This window comes from Peromyscus eremicus, chromosome 1 (genome assembly GCF_949786415.1).
Source record: "Peromyscus eremicus chromosome 1, PerEre_H2_v1, whole genome shotgun sequence".
Taxonomy (NCBI): domain Eukaryota; kingdom Metazoa; phylum Chordata; class Mammalia; order Rodentia; family Cricetidae; genus Peromyscus; species Peromyscus eremicus.
In genome coordinates, this window is record NC_081416.1 from 95,657,420 (window position 1) to 95,670,883 (window position 13,464).

At 37.8% G+C, this 13,464-nt stretch overlaps 1 protein-coding gene across 1 annotated transcript; it reads right to left on the reverse strand.

The window, feature by feature from the left end:
- Positions 1 to 2,107: 2,107 nt before the first annotated feature.
- Positions 2,108 to 3,061, reverse strand: LOC131900842 (olfactory receptor 52N5). Its single transcript, XM_059252187.1, has one exon. The coding sequence runs from the start codon at positions 3,059 to 3,061 to the stop codon at positions 2,108 to 2,110; it is 954 nt and encodes a 317-aa protein (XP_059108170.1).
- Between the last annotated feature and the right edge of the window lie 10,403 nt (positions 3,062 to 13,464).

The following is a 13,464-nucleotide window of genomic DNA, read 5'->3' on the forward strand; positions in this document are numbered from 1 at the left end:
CAACTGAACAATAAGATTAAATTTGAAACAAATCCTTTAAGATGCTGCCACATAGCTGGCAGTATTGGGCATCATTGACATATTTTACCAGACATATTCAGTAGAAAAGTAGTTCTACTGTAGCAAAGAGAGTATACAACTGTTGAGAAAGAAATCAATACTCAGATTCCATTAAGTATAGTCTCCATTTTTTTAAGTAAATTTGTTCTGCAGAGCTTAGAACTGTAATGTTTAGTAATGCTATTTTAAAAATCAGTAACTGATATTTTTATCTGTATGCTATTGGCACAATTCTTTAATCATCAATATCTCTCTTGTTGTATTTGTAGAGACATAAAACATTTTAAAGAATGGGCACACAAATCACCAGTTAAGAATGTTATTTATGAATGGAATGCTCTTGACCTTAAGTATTTAGGTCACTAGCCAAAGCATAGCCTGAGGAAAGAAAGGAAACTCTCTGTCTCATCAATAAATTGATTTTCTTATGCATTACATTATGAGTGAGATGCCATTCTCTGTGACTTTTTAATCTTTTAGGGTTAGATTATCACCTTTGGTGCTGCTTTAGCATTTGTTAAAAGCTGTTGCATCCCTCCTGTATATTGCTGTCAAATTGTGAGTACACTGTGTCTGAATAACCAAATTTCCATTTACTCATCTTCTGTTAAGATGTCCAAGTAAATATAATTGACCTCCATTATTTTTGGTTTAATTGGACTGCTTGTCTCTTCCTTGACTTCTGTAAAGGTCAGTATCTTAACTACACAATTCAAAAAAATTTTTTAGCTTGTCTGTATTAAATTTTTTGATGGGAGTAATGGTGACCAGGAAGAGAAATGGAAGATTCCATTCCAGGCTTTAGTTGAGTATGTTGTTTTTAACTAAATCTCAATCATTTGATTTTACCAATAAAGACTTGGGAGCCAAATGCTGGGGTGAAACTCTGCTAGCTCAGAGAGGCAGAGAAAGCATCCAGCTGACCTTCCTCCTCTGCCAATGTTCCAGAAAAAGAGCTTTCTTCTACACCATCTCAAAAAAACAAAAACAAAAAAACCCCAAAAAAACCCTCAAACTAAATATCTCTCCCACCTTCTTCCTGTACATCTCTCTATTCATCCTCCTGACTCCCTCTTACTCTCTATGGCTTTTTATGTCAACTAGTTTCTTGCTCCACTTCTTAACCTATGGTTGATGTTTTTTAATCCTGTTTATAATATTTAAGCAGGAAACTCTTGGATTAAAGGTGTGTGCAAGGACTGAGCCACACCACAACTAGAAACAGGTTTTTCCTTGGTGTTCATAGTGTAGTTAAATATCCTGCAACATGAGCAGATAAAAATACTCATTAATTTGAAAAATGAAAAATAAGTATAAATAAATGAATAAATTCACCAGTCATTTTACCAATTAATTGGCCTGGAACTTGAGACCCATACCCTATACCAGATGATTTCATCACCATGACTCCTGAAACATTTATACTTTTGAGTAAGGAACATGTGTCCATTCTAGGAACTATAATGACATGGCAAGCCTTTTGAACTTAATATAGAGAGAAGTTACATATTTCTTCAATTAATTCATGTGCTGAATTTTATCTTCAATATTTCCTAGGCCAGAAATTATTTTTAAAAACCATTTAATTTATTATATATAGGGATGGTAACCAACATGAACAAAAGATTTAAGGAATCCTTCAAAAAGATACAGTACATCTCAAAGTAGGTCTGTTGGAGGGAAGTTGTAATTCTATACCAGTGAGTTGACTAAGGCTGGAGGCAAAAAGCATTATTCTACTTTTTGTATCTGTGAGACTAACTAGACCTAATTATAACAAATATATCTTTACTTAAAAATACCATGTTGTGCGTGATAAACACAATCTTATCAGACAAGTAAAGATAAATCATTTTTTTAAATTAGCAATGGAGAAAAATCATGGGGAAATCATTGAGATATAACCCCATATACAAACTTTCCTCAACATTCTTTAAAATGCATATTCTTAGAGAGGTAATGGAAAACACTCATCTTTTCCTCCTTGTTATAGTTTTATTTATCATTCCTCTATTTACTTTCAAAATGCCAAGAAATTGTGCTTGGGTCACCTTGAACCTTTTTCATCATGAAAGAATTTAATGATGCTATCTCTGATTTGTTTGGTCTTCATTCCATAAACAATGGGATTTAAAGTTGGAGGAAGAAGAAGATAAAGATTAGCTACAATGATGTGAAGAGAAGGGGGGATGGTGTGACCCCCAAAACGATGAGTAAAGAAAGTAAAGAAGGCTGGAACATAAGTGATGATGATGGCAGATATGTGGGCAGTGCAAGTGCTGAAGGCCTTCTGCCGAGCATCTGCTGAGGACAGGCTGACCACTGCCCGGAGGATCATAGTGTAGGACACAGATATACAACAAATGTCAAACACTCCAATCAAGAGTGCAACCATGAGACCATAGATGACATTGATTTTGATGCTAGCACAGGATAACTTTACCACAGACATGTGGTCACAATATGTATGGGAGATGACATTACTTCGACAGAAGGGCAAACGTTTAACCAAGAATGGAAAAGGAATCATCAGCAACACACCTCTCAAGAAGGTGGCAAGCCCAGCTTTGGCAATGACAGAGTTGGTAAGTATGGTAGCATAACGTAGTGGGTAGCAAATGGCCACATAGCGGTCCAGGGCCATGAGCATGAGCACTCCAGACTCCACACCTGTGAATCCATGCACAAAGAACATCTGAACTAGGCAAGCAGTGAAGTTAATTTCCTTGAGTTTGAACCAGAAAATGAAGAGGGCATTGGGAAGAGTGGTTGTGCAGGTAAACAGATCAATGAGAGAAAGCATGGCCAGAAAGAAATACATTGGGCGATGTAAGGATTCCTCATAGTAAATGAGGTACACCAGGCCAAGGTTGCCCACTAGGGAGATGATGTACATTATACAGAGTGGAAGGGAGATCCATATGTGCAATGCTTCCAGACCAGGAATTCCATTAAGAATGAAAGACTGTGGAGATGAATATGAGTTATTGGAAACCAACATAGCTCATTCAATGGACACACTCTATTGTTCCAGAAGTCTCTATCCTGAGGAAAAAGAATTGAAACATAAAAATTTGATTAATATATTTCCAGATGAAAACTTAAAACTATAATAAAATTTAGTATCAGCAATTTTGAGTGTTGTTGGACCCTAACAGCTCCCTCAGGGGAGGGGGTGAGAAGGCACAGTGTCAATAGCACAGACACTGGGAGTCAGTTGAAGGCAAATAATGAACTAATTTATTCAATAACAGCCTTATATACCCTCTGTGTGGTCACCCCTCATTGGCTGGGCATGATCAGAAACTCTGACAGCACCTGTTGCTAGACCTCCAGGCAGACTCTAGGTTGGCTCATAAGGAAGTACAATATGTGCATGCCTTGGCAACTGGTCTGTGCCAGTTTCCTCGACCCTATGGGCCTATTCTACTACATGTGAGTATGGATGACATATAAAGAGCACAATTATTGAATAATATTAATATTCTAGGCAGTAATTTAACAGTTTTTGAAACTATTTAAATGTAATTTTAAAGCCTAAGCCTTAGAGTTGTAATATTTTTTACCATCAAATAGAAGCAAAAACTGGGGAACTGAGATTTTTAATAGGGTTTACTCTCTCTCTCTCTCTCTCTCTCTCTCTCTCTCTCTCTCTCTCTCTCACTCTCTCTCTCTCTCTCTCTCTCACACACACACACACACACACACACACACACACACACATACACACACACACACACAGAGAGAGAGAGAGAGAGAGAGAGAGAGAGAGAGAGAGAGAGAGAACCAGCCAGTGATAAGCCACCATACTCCTGTAAATAACTCCTCACTCTAGTCCTGTAATTAGATTTAATTAACTCAGTGATTCACCAATTTTTTTTTTAAGCATGAGTAGATGAGAAAACCAAGGGAATCAGTAGACACTGGAGAGAGACGAGGGAGGGTAATGGGGGAATCTGGCTAAAATACAAGTAAGTAAAATAATACAATGAAATCTGTTATGTGTAATTTATATATGCTAATAAAAACATTATTCATGTAAGATACCAGCACGTATTGGTCTCCTATTGCTTAACCTGCCTTGAAATAGGATACAACTTACTGTGGTAAGTTATTACATGTGAAGAACACTAGGAATCTTTTATATTAAATTAATTATTGTGTCAGTATGTAATGGGAAGATTATAGCTATTTCTATTACATAGCTTTTTATTTGCATTTCAGTTAATTCTATATCAATAGTGTGATTTACTATGCATAGTATAAGAAGAGTTTATTATGAAAAACAGCATACTAGCAAATCAATAACCAATAAGAAGATTAGATCATTACAAATTAAAGCCTAGGACATGATATATTCATTCTTGTGTCTTGCCAATAATTTAAAGAGTAGACAATATGAAGAGAATACAATATTTCAAGACTCATTTTATAAAACAATCACCATCCTGATAACGAAGGCAAATAAACATTCTAGAAAAAGAGAAGAAAGAAGAAAGAAGAAAGAAGAAAGAAAGAAAAAGGAAGAAAGAAAGAAAGAAAGAAAGGAAGGAAGGAAGGAAGGAAGGAAGGAATAAAGGAAGGAAAGGAAATGAATAGAGAAAAAGAAAGAAGAGAAAAGGAAGGAGAACATTATGGTTGATACCTTTGATGAAGCTAAGTGTAAAGCCCTCAAAAATACTAGCAAATTAAGAAGCACATTAAAAATATCATTTGTTGTGATCAAGAAGGATTGAATGAGAGAGGAAAGGTTGGTTCAGCATACCATGAAAGTCAATAAATGTGATATATCACAGCAGTAGTTGCTTCAACAGCATGGTATTAAAATAAAAACAGACGTGGACCAATGGAACAGAATAAGAATACCAGAAATACATCCACATATTAGTAACCAAATTAATATTTTAATGTTTTAATTAAAATAGAATTACATCACTTTTCCCCTCCCCCAGGCTCTCCAACATACCCATTCTCATCCATGCGCCCCACTATCAAGTTGATAGTATCTAATCTTTCTAAACTGTATTTGATGTGTGTGTGTGTGTGTGTGTGTGTGTGTGTGTGTGTGTGTGTGTGTACAAATCCAATCTTCTAAGTCCATTTTTGTCATTGATGTGCATATGGTTTCAAAGCTGACCACTCTGCATTGGACAATCAATAAGGGGGCTCATCGCTCAGAGAAGCTAATTCTCCTCCAAGTACTCAATAGTTGCTTGTAGTCCTTTGTCTAGGAGTTAGGCCTCACAAAATTTATTTTTTAAAAGGAAGGTAGCAACATATAACTAGAAAAGCAAATTCCCTTTAATAAATGTTACTGGGATAGGTTTCAGTCTACATATCCACATCTATTACTATATGCAAAATTAAATACAAGTGTATTGGACACATGTATACTGTTCACTTATCTCCATAAATGTTCTTGGAGTACAGATACATGCCATTCTTTAAAAGAGAACTAAGTGGTTTCAAGAGTACAGGGTAGGTTACTCTCATTAGACACAGAATCTTTGATTTGCCTGCTAGTAGTGATTAATTTGGGCAACTCCTGTGATTTTTTTTTTAATCATTTAGACAACCCATCAGTTACACTACACAAAACTCCTTATTAATCCAATGCCAGACTTGTGGGCTAATAGCCTTGGTGGTTCACTCTCTCCTTTGTTTAATTTAGTATTAAATGAAACAGCACAGCACATTAATGCTCTGCAAAGCAGTTTCTGCACCCCTTTGGTAACAATAAGTGCATTACCTGATTAAGGTACCTGAGCTCCAGGATCTCCTGGGAAGCCCAGAGACTGATGTTATGACTGGTGCCTCTGCTGGGTCCTCATCCCCCACATGGCAGCCATTTGATGCCAAGCCTTTGCTTCACCCATGCTTGCCTCTGCCTGTTGAAATAGAAAATAGACTCCTTTGTATTATTACTTGGTCCCAATGGTCAAGTCAAAAGAGACAAGGAGACTGTCTTTTTGTTTTGTTTTCACCCTCATTCTATAAACATCTCTAATAATGGTCCAGGTCAGAAACATTTTATCTTAGGAATTCAGGAACAAAGTCACAAAATATAATCTTATGATCTATCTGACCACTCTTTTCACCAATCTACTGGAGAACGTCTGGAATAAGCAGGTCCAGAAAGCCGGTATTTAGACTCTGATATGATCTCTGCTTAGCTTTAGCTGTGGTTTCAAAATGTCAGTTCCAAAATGTCCTAAGTGTATGGAATCTATCTTGTTAAACCTTGAAAAAAACTCATCAGACTTCTGCCATTACGTGGCAACAGCACCTGTGCTGGCTCTTGCCAGAACAAGACCTCAGCTGTTTTTGGTTCCTTTTGCATGTAAGTAGCAAGTTTAGATCTGATATTGGTCGACAAGCCTGAGTGAAGAGAAGTAGCAGTTCTTTTTGATTATGAATAGTCATCCAATTACTCTTCCTTAATTATTATTTAAATTAACTGCAAACTTGAACACATTCTTATAATGTGACCTAATACTATCACAACTGTTTTAACTAACAAAGAAACTATATCCACAACTTTCCCAAGGACACAGAATTTTGTGATTTATAATTAAGTGCTGGTGAAGATAACACATACCCATAATCCCCTCTTTCTCTTTGTCACCCTCACATCTTCATTTCAATAGTATCAGTTATCTAAACACTTGTACTAGGACAATTTATATTTACCTTATCCCTTCATTGGTCTGTGAATTGTTTTAGTGCATTGACCAAATCTGTTACTAATTTTATTCTTGAGCAAGGAGAGTACCTACTGGAAAAAAAAATACTCTGGTCAATTAAAGTTGTTTTGATTGACTACAAGTTGTGTCACTGAATTGAAGAAAGAGAAGGAGATAGTAAAGGCAGCCTAGTGGTTAGAGAGTAGTGCGAATCCATTTATTCACTGGCTTAAGGGATCTTAGTGAGTTTCTGTGTAATCCTACATGTCTGACTCTGGTAACAAATAATTGAAACAAATGAATAAATAAATGGAGGTTTTGGTGTATTCTAAAAGACATGTTGAGAGCATCTCACCTTGAGAAGAGACTCCCCATCTCACATAATACTTTATCTACTTTGAATGTGCTGTGAACATCTCTTCTTAATTTTTTCAGGCTAACAAATCACAGACAATATCCTCGACGGGTCACTACCTGACCCACTTGTTTCTTGTGACGCCACAGGTAGATTGAAATGATACCCAATTTAGTTAATCCAGGTCAAGGGATTACCTGGACAGCAAAAATCAATCTTTACCTTAAATAAAGCTGCAGAGAAGGAGCCTGCGACCTGCTCATGTCAGGGATGGGACTCAGGATTGTGTATGACGGCAGCAGCGGGCTTCAGCTTAAGACTGTGTGTTGCCCAGCTGAGATTCCACAGGAAAAATAGATAATCTTCTACTCTCTGAAGTGCCAAGTCTCTATGTAAAACAGGGGTTAGCAGCCTCCAGAGACCACACAGCCTTTTGGGAAATGGTGACACAAGGTGCTGCATATATGGGGAATTAAAAAAACATCCTTCTTTAATCACAGCCAGCCCCCAAAGAATAGATGTCCAGAAAGTAACTCCCGTCCCATGGTGGAATTAGAAGTTAGAGACTTTTGGTTAAAATAATTAGAAACAAAATGAACTCCATGGTTTTCGCGTGTGTTTGGGGAGGTGTCTTGTTTCATTTGGGCAATTTTTTGTTTTGTTGTTTGTTTTAATTTTTGTTTTTTGTTCTTTGATATTTTTTGTTTGTTTTATTTTATTTTGAGGGGGAAGTACATTAATTTGGGTGAGTAAGGAGGTGGAGAAGTTCTGGGAAAAGTTGGGGAAGCATGGTCAAATATTTTGTAAGATTTTTTTAAATAAAAAATTTTAAATAAGGTTATCAATGTATGTGACTTCATGAAAGATTACTTATTACTATGAGTTCAAAAGTAGTAGGTGGTCATTGACTAAAAGAAAAGAAACATTATTAAAGACATTTTAAAATAACATGTATTTCTATACATGCTCTTGCGAATTTGCATATCTTTATATCTATGAAGGGTTAAATTTTTTCTAAGTACTGTGACCATAGTTCCTGGGTTTCTTTTGTCATGGAGGGATATCTCTAAACAAAATAGGCAGAAATCCCTGGGCTTTTTCTTTTTTGTATTGCTTTTCTTTTTTTCTTTCTTTTGTCTTCTTTTTTTAAAAAAAAAACTTTTTAGTGAAGGTCAGCATATAGCACTAATTGCTGTGGAGTACAAAAAAGCTTTGAAGGGGGTGTTGTGTTAAGATGGCTAGGGGTGGTTGAGAATTGCAAGTTTATCTTATGATGTAAGTTTTAACTAATTCTTTAACTTTAAAATTACTTTATTTATATTTATGTGTATGTGTGTCTGTTTGAATACAGGCAACTGTGGAGGCAACAAGAGGGTGTAGGATGCCCTGGAGCTGTAGTTTCAGGCAGTTGTGAAGTGCCCAATATGGGTGCTTGGAATCAAACCCTGATCTGTGAGGTGAGCAAACCCTCTTAACTCCTGAGCTCTTCCTTAGCTCCTCTTAAGCTTTTTTGATTTTCCATGTTTTCTGCCTTTGATTACTCTGACGTATAACATCCAGACTCAGCAAACTAAATCAAGGTGAGTCTCTTAATAGATGCATGTAGTGTGCAGATACACATGTAATTCAATGGAATATAACTCCCTAGACAAATAAGAGAACTTAGAGGAAGGAGCTCAGATCATTGATACTATTTAAACAGAGTGCATGATTTGTAGATTGACTGAAGAGGAAAAACATCGAGCACTAAAAATTAGCTTATGACTATGAGGAGGCATTTGTCAATAGAATTTACAATATAGAACTGAGCCAGGTCAGGAGCAAGACATTATGTTTAGTAACAGCCTTTGATTTAGTCATTGATTATAGGGGGATGTAGTGGGACAAAAGAACCTAGGCTACGTAAAAATAAAAATCTGCTCTATTCATTATTTTTCCTCTTATTAATTTTTCTCTCATACAGCGCATCCCAACTACAGCCTCTCCTCCCTCCACTACTCCCAGCTACCCTCCTCTTGGCCCCCCAGATCCACTGCTCTTCCATTTCCCTTCAGAGGAAAGCAGGCCTCCTAGGCTTATCAACACAGCATAACAAAATGCAATAAGACTAGGCACAAACTCTTGTAGCATGAAGCTTCAAAGGTCTTATTAATAAAAAAAAAATAACTGGAGCTGGGTATTGGGGTGAATGCTGGAAGATCAGAGAAGCAGAACAAGCCACAGCCACCTCACCTTGCCAGTTCCTCAGCTGATCCTGTTTCCTCAGACTGTAAGCATCTGAGTCCTCATCCAAATGGATCTCAGCTGAACTGCTGCTCAAAAGTCTAAAAGCTTAACCGACCCTAGTTACTGGTTTTCACGCCTTATATACCTTTTTGCTTCCTGCCATCACTTCCTGGGATTAAAGGCTTGTGTCACCATGCCTGGCTATTTCCAGTGTGACATTGAACTCACAGAGATCCAGACGGATCTCTGCCTTTGGAATATTAGGATTAAAGGTGTGTGTGTGCCACCATTTTCTGGCCTCTACGTCTATCTAGTGACTGTTCTGTTCTCCCACCCCAGTTTATTAGAGTGCACAATATTTTGGGGAACACAATATCACCACAAACTCTCATATAAAGGCTGGATGAGGCAACTCAGTAGGAGAAAGAAGGTCCTAAGAGCAGGCAAAAATGTCAGAGATACCTGCACTCCCACTGTTAGGAGTCCCACAAAGAACCAGGACACACACACACACACACACACACACACACACACACACACACACACACACACACACACACACATATATATATATATATATATATATATATATATATATATATATATATATATATATATATATAGAGAGAGAGAGAGAGAGAGAGAGAGAGAGAACCTAGTGCAGACCCATACAGGCTGATTGCCACTTCAGTCTCTTCATATGAGCTCCCATTAGCCTTGTTTAGTTAAGTCTGTGGGTCATGGTCTCCTGGTTTCCTTGACCCTTCTGGCCCCTCAATCCTTCATCTCCCTCTTGTTCGGGTTCTTGAAGGGACCCATTGGAAATCTCCAATTTGGGGTCTCTCTCCACTTAATGTTTGGCTGTGGGTCTCTGCATCTGCTACCATCAGCTACTGGAGGAAGCCTCTCTGATGATGATTGGGCTAGGAAACAATCTATGAGTATAACAATATCATTAGGAATCATTTCATTGATTTTTTTTTTTTGCCAGTTGTGTTTGGTTCTTTCCTAGGTCTCTGAGCCATCCAGCTTCCAGACCCCAGCCATCCAGGCAGTGTCAGGCATGGGCTCCCTATTGTGGCTTGGGCCTCAAGTTAAACCAGTTGTTGTCCACTTCCACAAGCTCTGAGCCACCATTGCCCCAGCACATCTTGCAGGCAGGACAGGTTGTGGGTCAAAGGTTTTGTGGCTGAGTTTGTTAGTTAGTTTGGATAAGGGTTTGTCTATCTTGTTGATTTTCTCGAGGAACCAACTCTTTGTTTCATTGACTCTTTGTATTGTTCTGTTTCTATTTTATTGATTTCAACCCTCTGTTGATTTTTTCCTGACATCTACTCCTCTTGGGTGTGCTTGTTTCTTTTTGTTCTAGAGCTCTCAGATGTACTGTTAAGTTGCTAGTAGGAGACATCTCCAATTTATGTAGGCACTTAGTGCTATGAACTTTTCCTCTTAGAACAGCTTTCATGGTATCCCATAAGTTTGGGTATGTTCTGCATTCATTTTCATTGAATTCTAGGAAGTCTTTATAATTTCTTTATTTCCACCTTGGTCCAGTAGTCATCAGTAGAGAGCTGTTCAGTCTCTGTGAGTTTGTAGGCCTTCTATTGTTTCTGTTGTTGAAATCCAGCTTTTATCAGTGGTGGTCTGATAGGATGAAAGGGGTTATTTCAATTTTCTGCCATCTGTTGAGAATTGTTTTTTGATAGAGTATGTGGTCAACTTTGGAGAAAGTTCCATGAAGTGCTGAGAAGATATATTTTTTTTTGTGTTTGGGTGAAATGTTCTATAGATATCCTTTAGATCCATCTGGTTTATAATGTCTGTTACCTCCAATATTTCTCTGTTTAGTTTTTGTCAGGATGCCCCATCCATTGGTAAGTCTCCCCACTACCAATGTGTGAGAGTCCATTTGTGATTTAAGCTTCAGTAATGGTTCTTTTACAAATGTGGGTGTGCTTGCACTTAGGGTATAGATGTTAACAACTGAAACATCATCTTGGTGGATTTTTCCTTAGATGAGCATGAAGTGTCCTTCCCTATCGCTTTTGATTAATTTTGGTTTGAAGTCTATTTTATTGGATACTAGAATGGCTACACCGGCTGGTTTCTTAGGTCTATTTGCATGAAAAATCTTTTTCCAGTCCTTTACCCTGAGGTAATGCCTATCTTTGATGTTGAAGTATGTTTCTTGTATGCAGTGGAAGGATGGATCTTGTTTTCACATCTGTTCCATTAGTCTCTGTTTTTTAATTGGGGAATTGAGTCCATTGATATTGAGAGATATCAATGACCAATGATTTTAACTCCTGTTATTTTGTTGTTGTTTGGTTGTTATTATCGGTAGTGGTGGTATATGTGTGTGAGAGAGAGAGAGACAGAGACAGAGGAGAGAGAGTTTCCCTTCTTTCGGTTTTGTTGGTGCGAGATTATTTATTTCCTGTGTTTTCATGGGTGTAGTTAACCTCCTTGGCCTGGAGCTTTCTTTTTAGTGTTTTGTGTAGGTCTGGATTTGTAGATAGATATTGTTTAAATTTGACTTTATTGTGGCATGTCTTGTTTTCTCCATCTATTGTGATGGAAGTTTTGCTGGGTCTAGTGGTCTGGGCTGGTAGCTATTGTTTCTTAGAATCCACAGCACATCTGTTCAGGCCCTTCTGGATTTTAGAGTCTCAATTGAGAAGTTGGTTATAATTCTAATACATCTATTTTTATATGTTAACTTGCTCTTTTTCCCTTGCAACTTTTAATATTGTTTCTTTGTTCTCTATGTTTAGTGTTCAGGTTATTAAGTGGTTAGTGGACTTTCTTTTCAGGCCCAAACTATTTGGTGTTCTGTAAGCTTCTTATACCTTTACAGACATCTCCTTCTTTAGGTTAGGAAGATTTTCTTCTATGATTTTGTTGAAAATATTTTCTGGGCCTTTGAGCTGAGATTCTACTCCTTCTTCTATTCCTGTTATTCTTAGGTTTGGTCTTTTCATGGTGTCCCAGATTTCCTGGATGTTTTGTGTCAGGAATCATTTAGATTTAACATTTTCTTTGACCCGTGTTCTGGTGATATTTTGTTTGTGCTCTAACAAATAAAATTGCCTGGAGATAGGAGTCCAGAGCTAGTCACTAAAGGCCAGGCAGTGGTGGCACACACCTTTAAATCCAGCACTTGGGATCTCACGCCTTTAATCCCAGCATTTAGGAGGAGAAAACAGGAAGTGTTATGGCTGAGTGGAGAGAAGAAGTGATAAGGCAGGTTGGAAACAGGAGCTCCTTTCGGTCTGAGGATTCCTAGAGGTAAGAGGTCTTTCTAGTGGCTGGCTGCTCTACTTCTCTGATCTTTCAGCTTTCACCCTGCTATCTGACTCCAGGTTTTTATTATTAAGCCCAACCGGAATTCATGCTACACCATGTATCTATTTCTTCTATTGTATCTTCAGTTACTGCAATTATCTCTTCCATTGCTTGCATTCTGTTGGTGATGCTTATATCTGTAGTTTCTGTTTGCTTACCTAGATTTTTTTTCCAGAATTCCCTCAGTTTTCTTTATTGCTTCTATTTCCATTTTCAGGTGTTGAGCAGTTTTATTCATTTCCTTTAACTGTTTTTTTTTCTTCACTTTCTTAAGGAATTTACTCATTTCCTCCAATTTTTTTTTGTTTGTCTTTTCCTCAATTTCTTTAAGAGATTTATTCATTTCTTCTTTAAGGACCTCTATCATCTTTAGTAAGTTGATTTTAAGATCTTTCAATTGTGCTTCAGCTGTGTTGGAATATACAGGGCTTGCTGTAGTAGGAAAGCTGGGCTCTGGTGTCATATTTCCCTGGCTATTTTTTATTATGTTCTTATGCTGGTATCTAGGCATCTGGGTTTGGGCTGATTATAGGTTCAGCTGCCAACTTCTGGGTTTGTTTTTGTTGGATGGGTGTGTTACTTCTTCATTTCTGTTTCCTCTCTGGTCTTCTGGCTTGTGTGGCCTGTGGTTGAGCAGGGGGGGTCTCCACCTAAGTTGGGAGCTGTGGTTCCAGTGGCTGGTATGACTTCTGGTCCAGCAGGGAATCTGCCTAAGCTGGAACCTGGAGTTCTAGCTGGCATGACCTATGGTTGGGCAGGGGTTGTCTGGCTGAGGGAACCAAGAGAGTCGGAAAG